Genomic DNA, 24,265 nt, shown 5'->3' with positions numbered 1-24,265 from the left:
TGAACACACAGACTTTTTGACAGGAACCAGCCCGAATACACCTGCAAGTCACAGATTGGACACGCAGACTTTGGACAGGAACCAATACACAGGCCTGTCAGAAGTGGACTGTCCTTTGATGAAATGGGGACTCCACCCAAGACCCCATTATTCAAGTTGAATAAGAAACAGGATGTCACCCCTTTCTTGAAAGCTTACAGCACAAAAAACAGCAGAAGAATTGACAAGCTTATGGACATGTTCATAGAGCTACAAGCTGAAAATTTTGAGCTGAGATCAACAGTTATACAACTCCAGAACAAAGTGTTGACCCTCGAGCAAACAGTGGAGAAAGGATGCAAACAGGTTCAGGATTTAATGCAAGCAAAAGAGGAAAAGGCCATTGTGGCACCTAAAAACTGGGTAGATATCACCAAATTTCTACCCATTGGAAACGCTAATGAGCAGCCTATCCAAGACCAAGTCCAAGCCCAGGCTCAATCTCCTTTGCAGGATCACAAGCCTACCACCGGGGATATGCAAGAACCTGCATGTCATAGAAACTTTCAGGATAGGAGAGAAATATCCGGAGTCAGACCATCTCCCAATATGAATGACTCTTGGTATCCACACTGAAACAAAAGTGCAGAAATTTGCAGCCAATTCAAGAGGCTTCCGAATAGACCAAGACAAGCAAGAAGAATATGCCATCACACTGGATGCAAAGCTGAATGCACTGGCAATCACACCCACATGGGAAGCCCTCAGAGAGGCGGTCCTTGATACGGCAACACAGGTTTTTGGAGCAATCCCTCAAGACAGGAAAAAAAATGCATAAAGGGATGCCACGTAAGAAATGGTATGATGATGAATGCAAGAAACTCCACAATGAGCTGAAACATATTTCTGATGCAAACCTCCACAGGCAGAAGGAGAAGCAACACAATGCCCTCACAAGGAAGAAAAAAAGAAATTACATTCTGGAAAGGGAAAAATCTGATTTGATCACCTTCGTCAAGAATCCCAGACAGGGGTGGAAACAGGTTAAGAGATTGAAGAAAAAGATCATGGGAAATATACAAGATGAGGAAATGCTTGAGTATGTTATCAGACTCTATAACCATGCCAATGCAGCAGACATGGGAAATGAAGAACTGTCACATGCTTCAGTCAACCCTTTCACTTTTGAGGACATTGAAGCAGGGCTGAAGAAGATGGCAAATGGAAAGGCCCTTGACCACATGCACATGTGTGCTGAACTCTAAAAATGGACAAAAGATAGGACACGACACTGGCTATCACACATACTGACAAATGCTCTGCATCATGGCTTTCCTCTTGACTGGCAAGAGAATTGGGTTCAGCCACTATTCAAAGGGGGAGACAAAAACTCAGTCACCAATTACAGGACTATAATGGTTAGCTCCACACTAGATAAACTTTTTAGCACGGTGCTTGAAGCAAAAATCAGCACTTGGGAAGAAGAGGCCAAGAAGAGGGCCATTGGACAAGCAGGCTTCCGTAAAGAACATAGGACTGCAGATCATCTGGTCACGTTAAGAGTACTCATGGATGAAAGCAGACTCAAAGGAAAAACTCTTTTATGCTGTTTTGTAGATTTTAAGAAAGCATTTGATACAGTCCCGAGAGGTGGCCTATGGAAAAGAATGCAAGACCTCAAAGTTCCCCTGGCACTAAGAGTAGGCATCTCCCAAATCTACGAGAACATGCATACTAAAACAAGAGCATGGATTGTCAACTGCATTTCAAAGTAATATGGGGGTAAAGCAAGGCTATCCTCTCTCACCTACACTGTTTGGAATCTGCATTGACAAGTTAGAAGAACTCATAAATGAATTTACAGCAGAAGAAGGGGTAAAAGGACCACACTCAGGATATGGACAATATTGTTGCTTCTATATGCAGATGATGTGGTTCTTTTTGCTTATGACTCTAGTTCCATGCATCAACTACTACACACTTCAGGTCTTTTGCGATGAAAGTGGGCTACAAGTTAATGTCACCAAAAAAGCTTTATATGGGCTGAAACAAGCCCCACGTGCATGGTATGCCAAGATTGAGACCTTCCTGGCAAGCAAGGGGTTGCATAATAGTCCAACTGAGAGCACCCTCTACATCAAGAAGGATGGGGGGGATATTTTAGTCATCATTCTTTATGTAGATAACATGCTGCTCACAGGGTCAAATGAGGAAATAATTGCAGATTGCAAGGCTAAATTGAAAGCTGAATTTGACATGACAGATTTGGACATGTTAAATTTCTATTTGGGGATCCAATTCATAAAAGACAAGCGTGGCATCGTTATGTCTCAATCCAAGTATGTGCAAAAGCTCTTGAATAGATTCAACATGCAAGATTGTAAGCCTACAGCCACTCCCATGGAGCCAGGGCTGAAGCTTACTATGTATGATGCAGGTGAATCAGAGGATGCCACACTTTACACCCAGGTTGTTGGATGCCTCATTTATTTGTGCAATACACGGCCCGATATTCAGTATGCAGTATCTCAAGTGCGCAGGTATATGCACAGCCCAAAGGCAACGCATTGGCAGGCTGTAAAACGCATCTTTCGTTACTTGCAAGGCACAAAGTCTTATGGCTTGATGTTTCCCAGGGGGGGTGACTTGCAAATGCATGCTTATAGTGACTCAAATTGGGCTGGAGACTATGACACTAGGCAGTCCACAAGTGGTCATTGCTTCTTTTTGGGCAAAGCTTACATTTCTTGGCTGAGCAAGAAACAATCTACTTTGGGTACTTCCTCATGTGAAGCTGAGTACAGGGCAGCTTTCATAGCGAAAATTGAATGTGTTTGGCTCATCATTTGTTTACAAATCTTCATCTCTCATTGGAAAGTCCTTCTCCGATTCTTACTGATAGTCAAAGTGCTATAGCAATGGCAAAGAATCTCGTGTTTCATACTCGCATGAAGCACATTGAGGTTCATTATCATTATGTCAGAGAGAAGTTGCATGCACGGGAGATCAATATGATCTATGTGTCAACACATGACAATGTTGCAGACATCTTCACCAAAGCACTTCCACGTAGAAGTTTGAGGCATTTCGCATTGCCCTAAACTTATCTCCTTTTGGTGATTGATCACTTCCTTATACGTCATCACATTGGCATTGCAAGGGGTGTTAGAATTATTTACATATTCTAGGCAATGACCAATGTAATCCATAAGTGAGTTAGGGGCACTTTTTCCTCACTAGAGGTTTTCCCCCCTAACCATAGTTAGTGGGTTAGTGCGGTTTTGTCACTAAGATAAAACCAACTCCACTCTTGTATCTTTCTATCTTATCTATTCCACACTCTATGTTTTGCTCTCTAGCTCTCTTGCATCCTGCTTGTCTGTTCCTTTCTCACACTTGCACCTGTCCAAGCACATCCCAACTGAATCTCAACACTGGCAAGCATAAACAACTTGCTACTCAGCCAACTCCTAACTCAGATGGTATCCGAATCCACTGCACAATCCATGGCTAACCGTTCCAAAAAACCCATCAACACCTACAAGGCAGAATCAGCCTCCTCCTAGCTGTCCAAGCATCAATCCCTCAGACAAGCAAGGTCTGCACACAACCCGGAGCTGTTACTAGCAGCTCCACTCAGCCACACAGCTCTCACATGCTATCACTTGCCAAACCTTTGCTGCCCTCCTGGGGATACTGCAGTTGACAGAGAAAGGAAGGCGACTCTCTAAGCAAAGAATGTCTGATAGAGAATTATGGAAGCAACTCTCTCTGCTGTCCCGAGCTGGCACGCAACACCAGACCCAACTGGCCATGGATGAAAACGAACCATTATAGAGGCTCCTTGGCAGTAGGTGATGCCATTCTAGAGGCCCCTGGCAATAGGTGATTCAATTTGGAGGCTCCCAAGCAATAGGATGGAGGCTCCCTGGCTGAAAACGATTTCTTCTTGAGGCTCGCTGGCTGAAAAACGATTTCTTCTAGAGGGCCGAGTCTCCCTGGCTGATAGCAACTTCTTCTAAAGGCTCCTTGGCATGAAAACGAATTCTTCTAGAGGCTCCTGGCACAAAAATGAACTCGTTTTGGAGCTTCTGGCACAAAAATGAATTCATTTTGGAGGTTCTAGCAGCCTGCACAGCTCTAAAACAGCACACGTACAACTCTGGTAGGCAAAAATCAGCAAGGGGATTTGTTAGAACAAGCTTGCCCCAAGCCTGTGACTTTTCCTATCCCTGTCTTTCTGTGGTCCAGCAAACTACCTCAAAGCAAATTTCGACTTTGTTGCTTGCTTCCCAACCCAGCTTGCCAAGCGTGGCCCATGGAGCTATTTTTAGCAGTGGGATTTTTACCCCTCTTGCCATTCAGCCCCTTACCTAGGCCCATGGAATTAATACACTGGATTAGCCCTTTTTATAGTTCTTAACCAATGAGAGGCCAAAGGTATTCACAGGTCTAGAAAATTCAGGTCCTCCTGATAGTAGCTCTTGGACCATCATGGCAGGCCACACGATGGACAAAATGTACAAGGTAAACAAGCGACAAAAACGTAGACCTCAAGCAAGGTTGTTGCACGTTTTATGATGTTTTCACTCTCAGGCCCTATCAAGGGGACCTTTGCCTTAGAGCCATGAGCTTCTATCTTCTCATTACTCTCAGTCTTCGATGAAAATGATGCCGTTTGGACATGTATGGCTTATAAAGTAGTGTGCAGATTACACCAGTTTGTCTAAGGAGGTGGAAAGCAATGTTGGTTCCCCCCAACCCTTTGGATGCTACATAGATGAAGTAGAATCATTTTTGGACACTTCAAAAAGAGAGGGACGTCCGTAGTAGAGATTCTCATCGCCATCTTGGTTTACGCCAATGCAGTAGATATTTAGATAATGCAAAAGGCTTGCTGATGTTTTTGGCAGTACTATAAGCATTTTGTGACATTTGAGAGGGCCAAAGCGTTTGCAAATGCTTCTCGCAATGCACTTTCTATGATGTCAAACTTGCAAGGTTTACAGTGTCACCCATGCACATGGATGCCGTTTTACAAGTCATCACCTATCTCAATCACCAATGACGTCAAACTTGCAAAGTTTACAGTGTCACCCTTGCAAACGGATGCCTTTTTACAAGTCATCACCTATGTCGATCAGCTCACCAATATGGCTAGAATGAGATTGGCAAATAAAGGGTACCTTGCTGGGTTCTATCTTTTATACGCAGCTAGCAACAGAGGGGGTTTGCACGTGCTAGGTACTAGATGGCTCGCTCTCATGGCATGTCTATAGACCATCTCTTCCATGCCAATAATTTGGATGCTCCCATATTATACCTAACTTCAGGAGATCCATCACATCATCAAAAATGATCCATGGCAAGTATATTCTGTGAATCTGGGTCCCTTGACAGTGACCACATGCCAATGAAATGGCATTCTTTGGGGCACATCTCTACCTAACCAAGGATGGTTTCATAAAGGCACCTAAGACCTTACACATTTGCCTCTCGCATGTGGGTCGAACAGCCATGGGACAGCTTCGTACATCATCTATCAGTTTCAGATTGGGGTAGGCTGCCAGATCCGACACCACACAATATTAACAAGATTTTGAGGTTGTACACTCTAAGCGATGTGCTAGAGGTGGAGACGGAAAATCATGCACGATAAAATTTCTCACATACTATGAGATCTGAGGCTGATATCATTGCGTAAAAACTTTAGCCAGCACTAGGCTCTATCGTTACTATCAAAAATTACTAGACAAAGATATAGACCACCACAGCCAAATAGGCAGCCTTAACAACAAATGTTGTGAGTCAGTGAATTGACATATGGTATGGGAGGCAAAGCCTTCAGGGTGCCAAGCCATCGCACTTTGATTTTATTTACATACATACATACATACATATATGCACACACACACACACACACACAAAATTTGGAGTCTAAGTTCTATAGTTTATGGCGTATAGTGTGTAAAGGGATGTTGGAAGTACCATTGGCACTTAAGTGCAAAATAGTATCTCTCTGTCACAGTATATTGAACTACATTATGGGATCCTATGCCTTGACATCATATATTTCTGATTTCACAGTGCACTCCCTTATGTCGGGAGCAAACCACTCACACCTATCCTTCGATTTGACCCTTCCCCAAGGCCTAAAAGATACCCATAGGCTCGCCTCCTCCACATACTACTAGTATGGCTTTGATCACTCAATAGACAAATCTATGGTAGTTATCTCACCACTTTCTTAAAGCACATCGATGTGCAACCACACATAGATGCCAAAGATTCCGTCCTTAGTAACGTAATCAACATCACAACACAACACTCCTTCCCATGCACACTCAAAAGCAGGGGAAGGAAACCTGAATATTCTATGACACAAAATACTTGATACAATGACGACTAGTCTGTAGGCTATCTCATGGGCTATCCATAGATGCCACTTATACCTTGGTATGAGCCTTGTAGGCCTAGTTATACTCAGTTAGGACTACTGGTACAGTTAGTTTATGTACCATCTAGGTCAGTTAGGACACTTAGTCTAGTTAGAGCAGTTAGCCCTAGGGTTTTGTTATGTTGGCTCTCCCTTGTCCGGTTTGTCAAAATTTCAGTACATTCACTGCAGTACGGGTTGCCTCCGGGTGTGCGCCAATCATTTCTTAGATTTTCCACCGTTTCGGAGCTGTCTCAAGCTGCGTCCCAGCATTTCGAAGCTGCCTCAAGCTACGCACCAGCATTTCGGAGCTGCCTCGAGCTGCGCGCCAGCATTTTGGAGCTGCCTCGAGCTGCGTGCCGGCATTTGGAGCCATTTGGAGCTGCTGAATTGATCCGGAGACTTCTCTTTGAGCCCTTCCCTCCTCATTTGGCATCCCTTTGCCTCGGGCTGCGAGCTTCTTTCCATTGGATCTCTTTCTCTCTATTTTTACATCCTCTCCTCCTCGTGGGAGCACTTCTTTTGCTGTAATTCCCATTTCTAGCCCTCATTTCTAGAGCCTGTCACTGCTGTTCATCATTGGGTAAGCCGTTGTTGCATTGGCTTTTTTCCAATTTCTGCTTCATTTGCATTTTGGAAAGGCCTCATGTTGCCTTAGGGGATTTTTCTTGCAACAACTACACCTTGGGACAGCAGAATCTTTTGCAGACATAAGCTTTGAAGCTTGGGCAGTTTTTTGGCACTTGATTCTGAGAGGTTGCCTTTCTCTCATTTGCTTTGCCAGTTGGTGCATTTGCCTTGTATTTTAGAACTATGTCTAGTGGCAAAGATGATTTGTTTGGGCTGATTGGGGCTGATGACAAGCTTGATGGCACCAAATACCCCATGTTGTCATACATGATGGGACATGTTTTGGTTGCCAAGAATCTATGGCATATTGTTTCACGTTCTGAGGCCAAGCTACATGCACTGTTACTGGTGCTACACCTGTAGTCTTTACTTCTTCAGGTCTCATTTGACCAACTTGTTGCTCTTCTACTTCAAGAGGAGCAAAGTCGTGTGACTCGCAATGCTACTATGGCTAGTGATCAAGCATTTGCTGCCCATCATAAACACAAAGGTAAAGGCAAGGTTTCAGCTGGAAAGCCCTCTCATTCCCATGCTGATCATTCACATGGTGCCTCAAAAGAAGAAGAGATGTAACTATTGCAGGAAACCTGGGCATGATATTCCTGAATGCAAGAAGCGCATAGCATCTGAAAAGAAAAAGAAAGAATCTGGTCTTGCAGTATCTGGTTCTTCTAGTGCAGAAGATCGACATGAGTCCGCTAATTTCGCACAAGACCACCATTGGGCTTTCTTGGTTACATGTCAAGTATAATCCTGATGTTCATGATGCTTGTATGGCAGTTTCAGATGTTCATGATGCCTGGCTCTTTGATAGTGGTGCTAGCAAGCACATCACTTTCTGCAGGAAGTTATTCTTTAGCTCATTGGAGCTTACATCTAAAGGGGGCACTGTCACATGTGCCAATAATGCATCTTATACCGTGACAGGGCATGTGCTTTATGTTCCAAGCATTCGTAAGAACCTCATTTCTATTTCAGCCATTGCTACATGTGGCTTTCAGGTTATTTTTATGGTGTGACGTGTGCAGTGTATGATGTTACACAGGTTTTGACTGGCACATTCTAGCGGTCTTTACAGACTTGCTGCTTATGACAGATGTTCAGATGATGATGCTGCACTTGCCGATGCACATGCCTTTGCTATTGATTCTACCATGGCAGATACTCATTTGTGGCATGAGAGGTTTGGACACCTCAATTTTGGAGCCTTGGTGAAATTATATAAGAAAGATATGGTTGTGGATCTTCCCAAAATGAATATGCCTACCAAACATGTTTGTGAACAATGATTACTTGGTAAGATGCACTATGCTGCGTTTCCCAAGGATGGGAGAGTTGGTGCTTCACGTAAGCTTTATCTGGTTCATAGTGATAATTGTGGACCCATGAGGGTTGCAGCTCTTGGGGGGTTCTACTATTTTGTTACTTTTATTGATGATTTCACTAGGTACACTTGGATTTTTCCATTGAAATCCAACTCTGATGTTCTTCATGCTTCAAGCACTTTATTGCCTTGGCTGAGAATGAGAGTGGGCTGCACATTGCTCACATTAATACAGACAGGGGGGGTGAATACATGTCGAAGGAGTTTGCTGTTTTGTTGGCTTCCCGTGGCATTCATCATCGATGCACGGTGCCTTATACTCCTCAACATAATCCTGTGGCTGAGCGGAAGAATAGATCAACCATGGAAATGGCCAGATGCATGTTGAAAGGCAAACATTTGCCTGATAAGTTGTTGGCTTCCCGTGGCATTCATCATCGATGCACGGTGCCTTATACTCCTCAACATAATCCTGTGGCTGAGCGGAAGAATAGATCAACCATGGAAATAGCCAGATGCATGTTGAAAGGCAAACATTTGCCTGATAAGTTGTGGTTGGATGCGGTCATGTGTGCAAATGACATCTTGAATAGATGTCCTACAAAGGCATTGCAGACTATCACACCTTATGAGGCTTGGACGGGTCGTAAGCCTCGCATTTCCCACCTGAGGACTTTTGGATGCTTAGCTTATGCTCATGTTCCTTCACAGAGATGCACTAAGTTCGATGATAAAGCTGTTAAATGCATTTTTCTTGGGTATAGTTCAGAGAGCAGGGGCTATAAGCTATATCAGCCCTGCACGGGCAAGTGTTTTGTCAGTCGGGATGTTGTGTTTGATGAATCTTCCACTATCCCGTTGCTGGACTGTCAAAAACAGCCCGTTGTTGATGCCCCAGACATATTTGACAGCTTGATGCCTTTGTTTCCATCGGATGCTCAGGATGATGTTCCATCTCAGGTTGTCCCTCCTCCATCTGTTGGTCATTTACAGCCCCATGTGCATGCAGGAATTCAGCCTGATATGCCTATCATTGATCGGGATGATTTGCACCGGGCTCTTGACCAGGAAAGAGCAGAAATTCAGGAGCCTAAAAAGGCACCCCGTTGGCTCCTTGACACATTAAAAGACAGTAGACAAGACACTCCTCTGCCAGCCCGTACGAGAGCAGTTGTCCGGAAAGAGCATGCTAGTTTTGTTGCTTATCCTTTGGTTGCTACAGCATGCAATGAAGAGCCATTATGTCATCAAGATGCCTTTCAGAATCATTGTTGGATGAAGGCCATGCAAGCTGAATTGGATTCTATCCATCACAATAACACTTGGGAGTTGTGTGATTTGCCTTATGGCAAGAACGCCATTGGAACTAAGTGGGTTTACAAGATCAAACGGAAAGCTGATGGTTCAGTGGACCGTTACGAAGCCAGTCTTGCTGCTAGGGGCTATGCTCAATAGCATGTCATTGACTTTGAGGAGACTTTTGATCCCACTTCCAAGATCACTACCATTCGCATTGTTATTGCCTTTGCTGCCCACTTTCATTGGAAGATACATCAGCTTGATATTAAGACAGCTTTCCTTCATGGGCATTTGCAGGAAGAGGTCTAGAGGTTAAAGGTTCTGAAAGCAAGGTATGCCGCTTGAAAAAGGCCCTCTATGGATTGAAGCAGGCACCTACATTCATTCTCACTTGCTCACACTTGGCTTTCAAAACAGCTCTGCAAAGGCTACCCTTTACATCCGCAAGCGTGGGACAAATTTGCTGATTTTAGTCCTTTATGTGGATGACATGCTTGTAACTGGGACACATGCTCAGCAAATTGCAGATTTTAAAGTTGACTTGCAGCAGACATTTGCTATGTCTGATCTTGGTCTTCTGCACTACTATCTGCGCATTCAATTTGCTAGCAGTGAGGGGGGCATTTTGATGTCACAATCCAAGTACATTGGACAGCTTTTGCAGTGTTTTCAGTTTGAGGATTGCAAGCCAGTATCCACACCATTAGAGACTGGTTTTCACTTCTCTTCTGAGGATGGCAGCGGTACATGTGATATCACTCTCTATTAGCAGGCAGTTGGTTGTTTGATTTACCTATGCCATACGAGACCTGATCTACAGTATGCTGTCTCACAGTTGAGCAGATATATGCACAGCCCATCTATGCACCATTGGAATGCCGTGAAGCGTGTTTTTAGATATCTTAACGGCACTCAGCATTTAGGCCTTCTTTATGGGGCTGATACTTCACTTGTCATGCATGGGTTCACTGATAGTGATTGGGCTGGTTGTTCTGACACTCGTGTGTCACATAGTGGCAACTGTTTTATGCTTGGTACTTCATGTGTTTCTTGCTTCGGCAAGAAGCAGAGTACAATTGCTACTTCTAGCTGTGAAGCTGAGTACAGAGCGGCTTTTACAGCTATAGTGGAGTGTGTTTGACTTCGGAAGCTACTTGCAGATCTTTGTGCACATCAGACTGCCCCTACCGTCGTCTTCACTGATAGTCAGAGTGCTTTGACTGTCGCACGGAATCCAGTTTTCCATGCTCGCACAAAGCACATTGAGGTTCATTATCACTATGTTAAAGAGCAATTATCAGCAAGTAGGTGATATTGAGTTGTCTTATGTTCCCACTGAAGACAACTTGGCAGATCTTTTTACGAAGGCTCTACCTCGACCTAAGTTTGAGGCTTTTCGGCAAGCTTTAAACTTAGTACCTTTTGTAACTTGATCTGTTGTACTCTATACAGTCATAGGTTGCTATATCCTACGGGACGAACATGTGCAACCATGATACTAGATATTTAGGTATCCTGAGCCATGACCAGGATACTTCAGCCCATACCATGGAGGCGGGTCTGTAGGCTATCTCATGGGCTATCCATCGATGCCACTTATACCTTGGTATGAGCCTTGTAGGCCTAGTTAGGACTACTACTACAGTTAGTTTATGTACCATCTAGGTCAGTTAGGACACTTAGTCCAATTAGGGCAGTTAGCCATAGGGTTTTGTTAGGTTGGCTCTCCCTTAAGCCTCCAATTACAGCATCTCGTTTTTCTCCATTGTGCTTCCATTTTTGAGCTTCCATTGCTTCCAACACCCAACATAATCAAACACTAGGAAAGAACATTAGTACTTAGTGTGATGGAAGATGTGGCAATTTCTTGCCCATCATGAACTTAAGTATTCTATATAGTAGTAATTGGAAAAGTTTCTGGATACCTCTTGGGAGATTCTAGCGAGCATAGCATCCTGGCATATCTGGAGAGCCAGATGCATAGAGGCATTGGAGGGAACTCAGCTTCATCCCTCGCACACATTGGCTAGTATCTGGACAGACACCATACATACCTATGTATCAAACTGGCATAGCATATACGATTGTTCAGAGCCTGGGGTAGCAATCCACATACATTGCAAAAACCTTATAGTGACTAGTACACTGATCATTGAAGTCCCAAGGCAGATGTACTGTCAGCAAACAGTACCTCAGGTGAAACATAAAATGTCCCCAAGCGACCTCCACATATCTGATCTTGTTTGTAACAAAGAAACAGAGTTACTACCCCTCTCGTGGGCATCAGGGAATGCTCCACATCTATGCTCTGCTGAGCTTGAAGGAGCCACAACCGAAGTTGGCTCAAGCTAAAAAGCTTCCAAGTAAAGCTGAAACAACTGCGGTGTATCTGCCAGATCACCCTCTTCCAACCACTCTGCATACAAACCATAGAAACTTTACCTCTGACTTTCCTTCCCTTATGTGCCAATACCTGCTCTAGAACTAAGATATCATCTAGTTCCCCAACTTCTCACTATACACAGAGGGCATATCCTTTGGCACATCTCCTAGAAAGGTTTGAGAAGATTCACATTTCAAGCATTATGAATCCTTCAAAGATTTGGTAGCTTCAAGCAGTAAGCTACATCACTGATATGCTAACATACGATGCAAATCCCTACAAAGGCATCCATCTCTTGTCCTAAATCTGGCCAAAGAAAGTCTCCACTGCTTTCAATAAAGCATCAGTACGTCAATGCCCTGCATGCCCAAACTGCTTGTATCACTAGAGACGACCATGCATCTGAAGGAATCCATCTTTGAAAATATAATGCAAATGCTGCTGTCCATCAGACAACTGATCCTAGAACCTTGCAGACTCCCCATCCTCTGCATACTAGTCCTTCATTGCATCCAACTCCGGACTCAACGCATATGCTTCTCAGACAACCTAGTCTAAGTGAGGAAAATATCTCAAGGTCTGATGATCTGTCTGCATAGTGAAATCAAGTAATGCTCCAACGCAGAAAGAGCAAGAGCCACAGCTAGCAACTCTTTCTCATATGCTTGCAAATTTCTTTCAGCATCCTGCAACATTCTACTCTCGTAGGCAACAATCCGTTCATTCTGCATGAGGATTACGCCAATGCTATTCCCACATACATCACAGTGGACAGCATAAGCCTGACCAACATTGCCATTACCCATAGAAGTACGGAATAGTGGACGGGAAAACGTACGGAATAATGTACGGGAAAAGTTGCTATACCAGCCCCAGTGCCTTGCATACCAAGATACCTACAAGAGCTCCCATAATGCCATTCATTCCACTTTGCATTCCTGGCTGCATGCTAGTGTTTCCATTCATAACTCTTTGCATTCCAACCTGCATACCCCGAAGCATAGTCCCTTGTATACCTTGCATTCCAGGCTGAAAACCAACAGGAGGATTTCCAAGCATTCCTAGGCCATTCCCAACTTGGCCAGCCATTGCTTGAGATACTGAACCACCTTCAAAATATGCTGGATGCACTGGGGGGTGCGGAATGACTTGCTGTCCCTGATTTGCATGCTGAAAACCATTGCCTTGGCCATGCAAATCCAGACCAGGACTATGAATAAACTATTGCAATGGAGCATCCTGTCCATTTGGCATAGTTATTGGCTGTCCATTCAATGGCATAGGTCCATATGGCTGCCTATCAGCATTCTGATCATCTTCAACAGGAGCTCCCTCAAACAAATATTGTCCATCTTGGGAGGACTCCTTTCCAAGATCCCAATCTTCGTCACTGTATGACATACTTGCTGAATTCTCCTTGCTGCAATTCAATTACAGCAAGCAATACTTGCAACCAGTGACCACCACAGGCTCACCCCCTTAAAGAAGATGGTGATGTCTCCTCACCAAAGCAACCATAGACTCACCCCCTTAAGAAAGTTGGTGATGTCCCGGCAACAGAACCATGAAACTGGCCTTCAATAAAATCAAAGGGCAGTAGAACTACAAATAACCAGCCAATGCTTTCACATTAAAATATTCAGAAAGCGACTTTAAACACAGATCAGGAGCTAGAGTGCCCCTGCACCAAGACAAAGACACAGATTGGCCCCAAACCTTGGTGCCCCTTTCTGTATTTCTTTAATTAAGTGAGAGACCCAAAATTCCAGGTTACATAAAGGATACATCCCTTCTTACAACTAGGGCATTCCACATCCCAGTGGCATCCACATACCCTGCAAACATTTACAGTTTGCTGCTCTCACCACTCCTGGCAATAGGTCTCCAACCCTAGTCCAAGAAGCTTGCACACAGTTGTCACTAGTGCCCAACTAGTCATCCCACTCAGCCACTCAGCTCCCCACAGCTGTCACTAGCAGCCCACTCAGCCACTCAGCTCCCCACAGCTGTCACTAGTGCCCAACTAGTCATCCATCAGCTCAAAGCAGAGAAAGAAATCATACCAAATCTTTCTCCATTGTCCAGGAGTGCCATGACCAATAGTCTCTCACCCTATGGGTCACACATCTCCTGATACAATAACTTTGTTTCCCAAAAGAGATCTAGCACAAACACTATGGCAATCACACTGTACCATCACTCTCCGGGTTCTAGGGATACTTCCCATTCCAAGCATGGATTCTCGATCACAGCCTTCTCAGCAGCAAGGCTGTACCAAAGGTGTGCCGTCTGCCTATCAACCACTGCATGCAAGTGACCTGGTAGAATCCACTTTAACCACAGCATACACAGCAAATAATCAAATTATTAATCACCACAAATTAAATCACAGGGATTGGCCCCAAACACTCGCGCCCCTTGCAGTATTTCTTTAATATTCATATAAAGCCAAGAGGCTGATTACAAGGTCTCCTGAAAGCTGCACAAAGGCAAACCACTGCCCACATACTTCCAATATCCTGCACACCATGCAATTCCTGCTCAACTTTATATGGCGAATATGCATCCAATCATTAGGCAATCACGCATCCTTCCTTCCGACCAAGCCTGCAACAGATCCCAAAGGCATAAACTCTCTCTTTGTCCTCTGCACCTGCACAACCAAGTGCCCAACCAGCCAAGCACGGCTAAACAATTGTAGAAAAGACAAGGACAGCCAAACTCTAGCACAACCAACCAAGGAAACCCTTCCAAAACAGTTCGTCCCAAACTGTAGCCACCCCAGCCACTGCCCAACAGCATAAATCAGCCTTTCCCGGCTTGGAAACAATACCAAACGCAATAACCAGCCCACAACCAGTCCGGGGACGGCAAAAGTAGGTAAAAACCATCCTTCCTCTACCAGGAATCCTCAGAAAACAAGTCGTCCGGTCTGGAAAACCCTGAATCCAGCAAGGAACTGATAATTCAACCCTGGAGCAGCCCGAAAGCAACACAAAACAAGTCACCCCACCTGGAAAAGGCCCAAAATCAGCAGCAGCTAACAGAAATCAGCCAAAAATCAAATCGTCTTGCTTCATGTAGCCTGCTTGCAACCCGAAAAGCAGCAAAAACAAACTGATCTAGAGGCTCTTGGCACAAAAGAGCTTCTGGCAGCCCTGGCAGTCCACCAACAGCCCACAAACTACTTTTTGGCCTCTTGCATGCCAAACAGGTGTCTTGTGCTGATTTTAGAGTCCCATTCCAAAAATAGCAATTTTTTATTGCACCACTCTTTTGACCCTCTGTTGCACATACTGGTCCTAGGAATTAATTGCCTAGTAATTGGCTTGCACATTCACAGTTTCCAAGGGCCCACTAGGAATTTTAATTCTCCAAATCCCGCAGACTTCCACGCCCCAGAGGCCCAAGGCAGTCACATGTAAATTACGAGAGTCACAAATCAAAATTTCCATAAATTCACGTCCTCGTGACAAAAGGGCCACCCCCCAAATTCCAAGAGCCACCTAAGGTGGAAGAGATGGAGGAGATTGTCCAACTACAACAAATTGCATGCCGCACAGAGAAGAAAAGCACACTAAGCTAAAAACCCTTAATGTAAACTAATCTAATTAACTCAATCTGATTACTCTAACCAAATAACTAACCTAACTAACCCTCCCTTCGCCTCCATCTCTCTGTTGCCCTCGGCCGCTTGCTCCCTCCGCCTTGCCCCCCTCCCTCCGCCTCCACCTCCCCTGTCCCTTCGCCTCCACCTCTCTGCCCTCGGCCTCTCTGCTCTGCCTTCACCCTCCTTTCGCTTCCCTCCTCTCTGCCCTCAGCCACCCTTCTCCCTCTGCCTCGCCACTCTTCCCTTTGCCACCCTGCTCGCTCCACCTCACCCTCTCTACCCTCGGCCACGCTCCCTCCACCTCCACCTTGGCCACTATTCTCCCTCCGCGTCAACCCCCCCAAAATTGCATCACGGGTGCATGCTCTGCTCTCCAAATACCATTTTTGCCTTAGTGTCATGCACATCCGTAAAAAAACACGCTGCTAGGTGTGTTATCCGATCAAGTACTTATGCGATGGGAATGCTACTTTGCATGTAAGTCAATTTCTCCTAGTTGAAGGTGTGGGAAAAGTATTGTGCCGATCGGATATGCTTTGCATTGTCGATCAAGCATAAAACACCGTTTTTACCCTTAGTGTCATGCACAACCATAAAAAAACACGGTCCTAGGTGTGTTATTCAAACAAGTACTTATCGGATGGGGGCTCCACTTCGCATGCAAGTCTCTTTCAAGTAGGTTGAGGTGCGTGCAAAGTATTGTCACCATCAGATATGCTTTGCATGGTCGATCACGCATTATACAACGTTTTGCCTGTAGTAAAGGCAAGTTTATTTGAAGTATCTTTCCAAGTATCAAAACTATCCGACAATTCATGACAAAAGAGGAGGTAGCCTCGAGTTTTACACCTGTATCAAGAAGCTTTTCAATTGAGGACAACTCATTGGAAGCCAAGGGGATGTCACAACTTGGTATTTCTATCAAGAAACAAGAGTCGTCTTTATTAGATTGACTACGGTCAAAGAAAGTTGACTTTGGTTTACTAGAATAAGTTTTATTGTTTTTACTTTGTTTTGCATTGGTAAAAGAGAATTGTGGGGATGCCCTCAAGGGACTAGGATTAGTCCAAGAACTAGGAATGCATGCATTTCGCTAACCTTCAATGTATAAACTGTTGGTGTTTGTGTAGGACTTAGAAGAGTGCAAAAAGGCCACAAATGATGGAGCAAGTGCTAAAAAGCAAGTCCCACAAGGCCAAAAAGCACCAAGAAGATGGCGCAATTAAGGAGCGCCCCACTTGGGTTCTAAAAAGATCAAGAAAGGTGCCACAAGGTGGGCTAAAAGCAAGGAAAGATCAGCTTGCGTAAAAGTAGCTTTAGAACAGCAAGTCTAGCTTTTTGCTAGGCCAAGTCTGTGAAAGAAAAACCTCAGTGCTCCTAGTTTCAATGAAGAGTTGTACTCAACCTAATGCTCTTATATGAGCTAGTAAGTTGCACATTGTTAAAACTACTTGGATAACACAAGATTCCTGTACTCAAAAGTACTAATATACGGAAATATCAAAACATCATTTGGTCACAATTCCAAATTCTTGGATAACATAGTCACCTGCTTGAAAGAACCTTTTTCGTCCACCAATTGTCCATCAACTACAACACCCACATGTGCATCTTCTCTTGCCAGTATGTGTTGATCATCAAGCTGCCTCTCACTTAGCCTCTTGACTTCAACCTATAGATATAAGCGTTTGAGAAATAGTTCAAATACACAACACTTTAGAGCTTAAAACTACTACTCATCATACAACAGAAATGAATGCAACATATAAACACTCACAGCAAACTTTTATGATTCGGTCATATGCAGGATATTTATACTTCTCTAGACAAGAAGTGAACATTGAATGATAAGGGAGGCTAGCATTCTAATGAACAAGTACTCCAGAATTCCTACAATAACAGAATGACACAATTGGGACATTATTGTTGGAATGCAAAGCTTGGGGATCTTATGTCATTAAAAAAAGACAGAGCTGCGTTACCAGTTCCATAAATGGCTGTAAGAAGTGGGACCTTGCTGGGTGCAGGAGTGAAGAACCACGGAGTAAGACAGATTTACGGCATATGGATACCTTCATCTTCATTTATCTACACGTTAGAGAAAATCAAGATTGGCTTATCATCAGTAAGACATAACTTTTCATGTATTCTAGGCCATAGGCAAGTACCCATCTAGATTCCATTTGTGTCTAGGAGACTAAGATAGATCGGACATAGCAACCGTCACAGATTTCTATGAATTCGAGTCAGCTCTAGGATATAGTGGAGTAGTGCAAGAGGAGATAGCTGACATGAGAGCAGAGTGGATCAGCCGGAAGAGGTGATGCAGAGCGGCTGAGCAAGAAACGCAGAGACTCCGCATGATGCAAAGGATGAACAGAGCATGCACCATGGAGGTTCAGCCCTCCTAGGAGGGGACTGTCCGAGTCGAGGTGTCACTGTTGATATGCCCCACGCCGGATACAGAGATCGCGGAGACCACCCACCTGCCACAGTGAGAGACAAATCAACAGAACAGATACAAGAAATCTTTGCCTCCCATCGGAGACCCACCATGGCACTTGGATATGTGAGTTTTTTGTGTGCTCAGGTTTGGAGCCATTTTCTTGCTGTAATTTGGTCTACATCACTTTGGTAGGCTTCTATTGCCTCGATTCCTTTCATTTCCAGCAAAACCGTCCTTTCTTTGCTTTATTGGCATTGTGGAAAGGCCCCATATTGCCTTGGAAGCCCTCGTCGTGCCTATTGGGAATCTTTTTGCAGCAGGTACACCTTCTGACAGCCACACATTTGCAGTGAAAAGCTTTGAAGCTTGTGCAGTACATTGCCTTTTGGATTTAGGAGATTGCACTCCTCTCATTTGCATTGTCAGTTGGTACCTTTGCCTTGCATTTCTGCACTATGGCTGGCAATTAGGATGATTTGTTCGGGATGCTTGGGGCTGAGCACAAACTTGATGGCGCAAATTACCCCATGTGGGCCTATAGGATGGGGCATGTTTGGGTTGCCAAGAATGTTTGGAATATTATTTCACACACGGAGGTTAGACCTACTAGACATGCTACTTCTGGTAATGCCTCTAGTACATTTGGTACTACCTCAAGCTCATCTGGTGATGGGTCTAATGCTACTCAAGGTGCAGTTGCATCTTCCACTATAGGTACTTTGCCTCCTAGTCAGGAGAAAATTCGGTGGGATGGACGTGATGCCCAAGCACATGCCTTGATTGTTGTTTTAATGAAAAGGGTCATTATCCCTCATATCAATTCATACAAGACAGCTACGCTGTTGGCTATGGCAAACAATGGAAGCTCAAAAATGAATGATAGAAGAGCAAAAACGAGCTGTTGTATTGAAAACCCTGCTACAATGAGTGGAGGCTCAAGAGGGAGCCAATATAAAAAAACCGTAGGGCTAAATGCCCTAACTAGACTAAGTGTCCTAACTGACCTCGGTGATACATGTACTAGAGTACCAACACTCCAAACTGACTATTATTAGGCCTACAAGAAACAAACAAAGGAAAAAGTGGCACCTATGGATAGCCCATACAATGGCCTACAAACCCCCCACCATGCTATGGGCTGAAGTATCCTGGACATGGCTCACGATACCTAAATATGCAATGTCATGATTGCAAATGTTCATCCTGTAGGGATATAGCAACCTATCATTGTATAGAGTATAACAGATCAAGTTACAAAACGTACTAATTTTAAAGCTTGCCGAAAACCCTCAAACTTAGGTCGAGGTAGAGCCTTCGTAAAAAGATCTACCAAGTTGTCTTCAGTGGGAGCATAAGACAACTCAATATCACCTATTGATAATCCCTCTCTGACATAGTGATAGTGAACCTCAATGTGCTTTCTGCGTGCATGGAAAGCCGGATTCTGTACAACATCCAAAGCACTCTGACTATCAGTAAAGATGATAGTAGGAGCACTCTGACATGCACAAAGATATGTAAGTAGCTTCCGAAGCCAAACACACTCCACTGTACTCTGCTTCTTGATGAACCAAGAAACACATTAAGTACCAAGCATAAAACAGTTGCCACTATGTGACACACGAGTGTCAGAACAACCAGCCCAATCACTATCAATGAATCCATGCATGATAAGTGAAGTATCAGCCCCATAAAGAAGCCCTAAATGCCAAGTGCCTTTAGGATATCTAAAAATACGCTTCACGGCATGCCAATGGTGCATAGATGGGCTGTGCATATATCTGCTCAACTCTGAGACAGCATACTATAGATCAAGTCTCGTATGGCATAGGTAAATCAAACAACCAACTTCCTGCTTATAAAGAGTGACATCACATGTACCAGTCTCTAATGGTGTGGACACTGGCTTGCAATCCTCAAATTGAAAACGCTGTAAAAGCTGTCCAATGTACTTGGATTGTGACATCAAAATTCCCCCCTCACTGCTAGCAAATTGAATGCCCAGATAGTAGTGCAGAAGACCAAGATCAGACATAGCAAATGTCTGCTGCAAATCAATTTTAAAATCTGCAATTTGCTGAGCATGTGTCCCAGTCACAAGCATGTCATCCACATAAAGGACTAAAATCAGAAAATCTATCCCACGCTTGTGAATGTAAAGGGTAGCCTCTGTAGGGCTATTCTTAAAGCCAAGTGTAAGAAAATGAGAATGAATTGTCGAATACCAAGCCCGAGGTGCCTACTTCAATCCATAGAGGGCCTTTTTCAAGTGGCATACCTTGCTTTCAGAACCTTCAACCTCAAAGCCAGGAGGTTGGGAAACATATACCTCTTCCTGCAAATGCCCATGAAGAAAAGCTGTCTTAATATCAAGTTGATGTATTCTCCAATGAAAGTGGACAACAAAGGCAATAACAATGTGAATGGTAGTAATCCTGGAAGTGGGAGCAAAATTCTCCTCAAAGTCAATGCCATGCTGCTGAGCATAGCCCTTAGGACCAAGACGGGCTTTGTAACGGTCCACTGAACCATCAGCTTTCCGTTGATTTTGTAAACCCACTTAGTTCCAATGGCATTCTTGCCATGAGGCAAATCACACAACTCCCAAGTGTCATTCTGATGGATAGAATCCAATTCAGCTTGCATGGCCTTCATCCCACAACGATTCTGAAAGGCATCTTGATGACATAAGGGCTCTTCATTGCATGTTGTAGCAACCAAAGCATAAGCAATTAAACTAGCATGCTCTTTCCGGACAGCTGCTCTCGTACGAGTTGGCAGAGGAGTATCTTGTTTGCTGTCTTTTATTGTGTCAAGAAGCGAACCGGGGGACCTTTTTGGGGTCCTGGATTTCATCTCTTTCCTGGTCAAGAGCACTATGCAAATGGTCCTGATCGATCGGAGGCATATCATGCTGGATATCTTTCTTTTTTTTTTGCAAAAAAGAGACTTCTATTATGTATTAAAGAAACCGTTAGAGCAAGCTCCATACGGGAATACGGGATACACCATGCAATGCATGAAAAGCTCACGAGCCAAAAAGAACAGATTGGGGCTGATAGTGCCATCTCAATCCGGTAGCAACCTCCGAGAAAAAGGGAGAACCCCTCCAAACTCGAAGAAATACAGTCCTCCTAGAAAAGGCTGCCCGTGAAGGGCCTTGCATGCTAGCCCATATGGCTATCAAAGTGTGAACCGTGTCACTCCAAATACTAGTGAACACCTATGATGGATGTATATGGGTGTCATCCAAGGCCTCTGTGCATCTGGCTCTCCAAATGTGCCAAGAGGAAATGCTAGCCAAAATCTCCCAAGAGGTGTCCACTGAAACATGTGAAGCTCTGAAAGAAGTATGTGGTACATCCTGAAGAGAGCAAGGCTCTATCTCCTGTCAGCGGATCAAGAGTGCCCAAGAAGAAGGCTCACCTTCATAAAACACCTAGGGCCCAGTAAGGGATAACCATGCGACCGAGACCCAAGTCATGAAGAAAGGGGAAGTATGAAAAATGCTGAGTATCCGAGCAACTCCTTTCCAAACAATTCTCGCTTGATTGCAGTCCCAAAGGCAATGTCGCACTAACTCCTCTGCAGAATGACAACGAGGGTAAGTGGGATCAACCCCAAATCGTGATCTCCACAGGTTCACTGCAATCCCTCCATGAATAGAAAGCCAAAAGAAAAGAGTGATCTTTCTATTTCTAAGGTATTTCCTGAGCCTCCTCCAAAAATTCCTACGCAAATCTGCGGTGATGAAGAGGCTATCCCAATGGGGGGCTCTGGAGGGAATCCAGCCTCTACTGCTCAGCTGAAATCTCCTGGCATTACCAACCGTGAAACGAAAGAAGGGAATCCCCCTCTCTCGGTGCCCATGATCTATCCACTCCCACTCTCCTGGGTCCCACCGCAAGCACCTAATAGGTGCACCTCCATATAACCACAACCTCCAAGATCCCAGGGCCAAGAGCAGAGGGTCGGGGTCTAAGTACCACTGCAAGCCCGCCCCGTGGTCCACAAAACCAGCAATCCTGATAGGCTGAAAGGCAACCTCTAGAAGAATATCATCCGTGGATCTAGAGAGTACACCTCCATCCCCAACGTCAAAGACCAAAGCATCTTTCCCGAAACCTTGAAGAGCGATCACCTGAAGAGGAACTGCGATGACATGTGGCTGCACAAGTGGCTGCAAATGACCGACGGACAACCTCGGATGGAACATCAGATCAAGTTACAAAAGGTACAACAGATCAAGTTACAAAAGGTACTAAGTTTAAAGCTTGCCGAAAAGCCTCAAACTTAGGTCGAGGTAGAGCCTTCGTAAATACATCTACCAAGTTGTCTTCAGTGGGAACATAAGACAACTTAATATCACCTGCTGATAATCGCTCTCTGACATAGTGATAGTAAATCTCAATATGCTTTGTGCGAGCATGAAAAACAAGATTCCGTGTAACATCCAAAGCACTCTGACTATCAGTGAAGATGATGGTAGGAGCACTCTGACATGCATAAAGATCTGCAAGTAGATTCCGAAGCCAAGCACACTCCGCTGTAGCTGTAAAGGCTGCTCTGTACTCATCTTCACAGCTAGAAGTAGCAACTGTACTCGACTTCTTGCTGAACCAAGAAACACATAAGTACCAAGCATGAAACAGTTGCCACTATGTGACACAAGAGTGTCCGAACAACCAACACAATCACTATCAGTGAATCCATGCATGACAAGTGAAGTATCAGCCCCATAAAGAAGGCCTAAATGCTGAGTGTCTTTGAGATATCTGAAGACACGCTTCACGGCATGCCAATGGTGCATAGATGGGCTTTGCATATATCTGCTCAACTGCAAGACAGCATACTGTAGATCAGGTCTCGTATGGCATTAGTAAATCAAACAGCCAACTTCCTGCTGATAGATAGAGCGTGACATCACATGTACCGCTTCCATCCTCGGAAGAGAAGTGAAAACCGGGCTCTAATGGTGTGGATACTGGCTTCCAATCATCACACTGAAAACGCTGCAAAAGCTGTCCAATGTACTTCGATTGTGATATGCAAATTGAATGCCCAGATACTAGTGCAAAAGACCAAAATCAGACATAGCAAATGTCTTCTGCAAATCAAGCTTAAAATATGCAATTTGCTTAGCATGTGCCCCAATCACAAGCATGTCATCCACATCAAGGACTAAAATCAGCAAATCTGTCCCACTCTTGCAGATGTAACAGGTAGCATCTGTAGGGCTCTTCTCAAAGCCAAGTGTGAGCAAATGAGTATGAATCCTGGAATACCAAGCCAGAGGTGCCTGCTTCAATCCATAAAGGGCTTTCTTCAAGCGGCATACCTTGCTTTCAGAACCTTCAACCTCAAAACCAGGGGGTTGGGAAACTGTGTAAAATCAATGTCATAATCGAACCTATTTCCAAGAATACACATGAGTGGGCATTGGTGATCCATCAGAATGCTTCTTTGTGGGCCTTGTAGGTGGCCATTAGATATGGTAAAGTCAATGAATGTAGTGAGAAGGGTAAGTCAAAGTGGTTTATCTCTTTGACCAGTCGGTCGAGGGTATGTGGGTCCTTCACAAGTTTCTGCAAATGCCCAAGGAAAGCTGTCTTGATATCAAGCTGATGTAGCTCCCAATGAAAGTGGGCAGCAAAGGCAATAACAATGCGACTAGTAGTGATCCTCGAAGTGGGAGCAAAACTCTCCTCAAAGTCAATGCCTTGCTGTTGAGCATAGCCCTTAGCAACAAGACGGGCTTTGTAACAGTCCACTGAACCATCATCTTTCCGTTTAATTTTATAAACCCACTTGGTTCAAATGGCATTTGGCAAATCACAAAATTCCCAAATGCTATTCTCATGGACAAAATCCAATTCAACTTACATAGCCCTCAACCAACAATCATTTTGAAAGGCATCTTGATGAGATAATGGCTCTTCACTGCATGCTGCAGCAACCAACGCATACGCAACAAAACTAGCATGCTCTTTCCGAACAGCAGCTCTAGTACTGGCTTGCATGGGAGTATGTTGTTTGCTGTCTTTTAATGTGTCAAGAAGCCAACCGGGGACCTTTTTGGGCTCCTGGATTTCAGCTCTTTCCTGGTCAAGAGCACTGTGCAAATGGTCTTGATCAATCGGAGGCATATCAGGCTGAAT

General features: G+C 44.3%; 1 protein-coding gene across 1 annotated transcript in view; it reads right to left on the bottom strand.

Moving 5' to 3' along the window:
- LOC147900646 (golgin candidate 4-like) overlaps positions 1 to 24,265 on the bottom strand; it is a 161,783-nt gene that overhangs the window by 75,383 nt on the left and 62,135 nt on the right. Inside the window, exon 8 of the mRNA XM_087376266.1 lies at positions 17,211 to 17,333. Within this exon, the coding sequence (XP_087232392.1) occupies positions 17,211 to 17,333 (123 nt within the window). The remainder of the gene's footprint in view (positions 1 to 17,210; positions 17,334 to 24,265) is intronic.

Source organism: Dipteris shenzhenensis, chromosome 6 (assembly GCF_047967505.1).
Source record: "Dipteris shenzhenensis isolate YYH24624 ecotype China chromosome 6, Dip_SZ_1.0, whole genome shotgun sequence".
In the NCBI taxonomy this organism is placed as follows: Eukaryota; Viridiplantae; Streptophyta; class Polypodiopsida; order Gleicheniales; family Dipteridaceae; genus Dipteris; species Dipteris shenzhenensis.
Note: the sequence above shows the minus strand (reverse complement) of the source record. Positions and strands in the feature narration are given on the sequence as shown.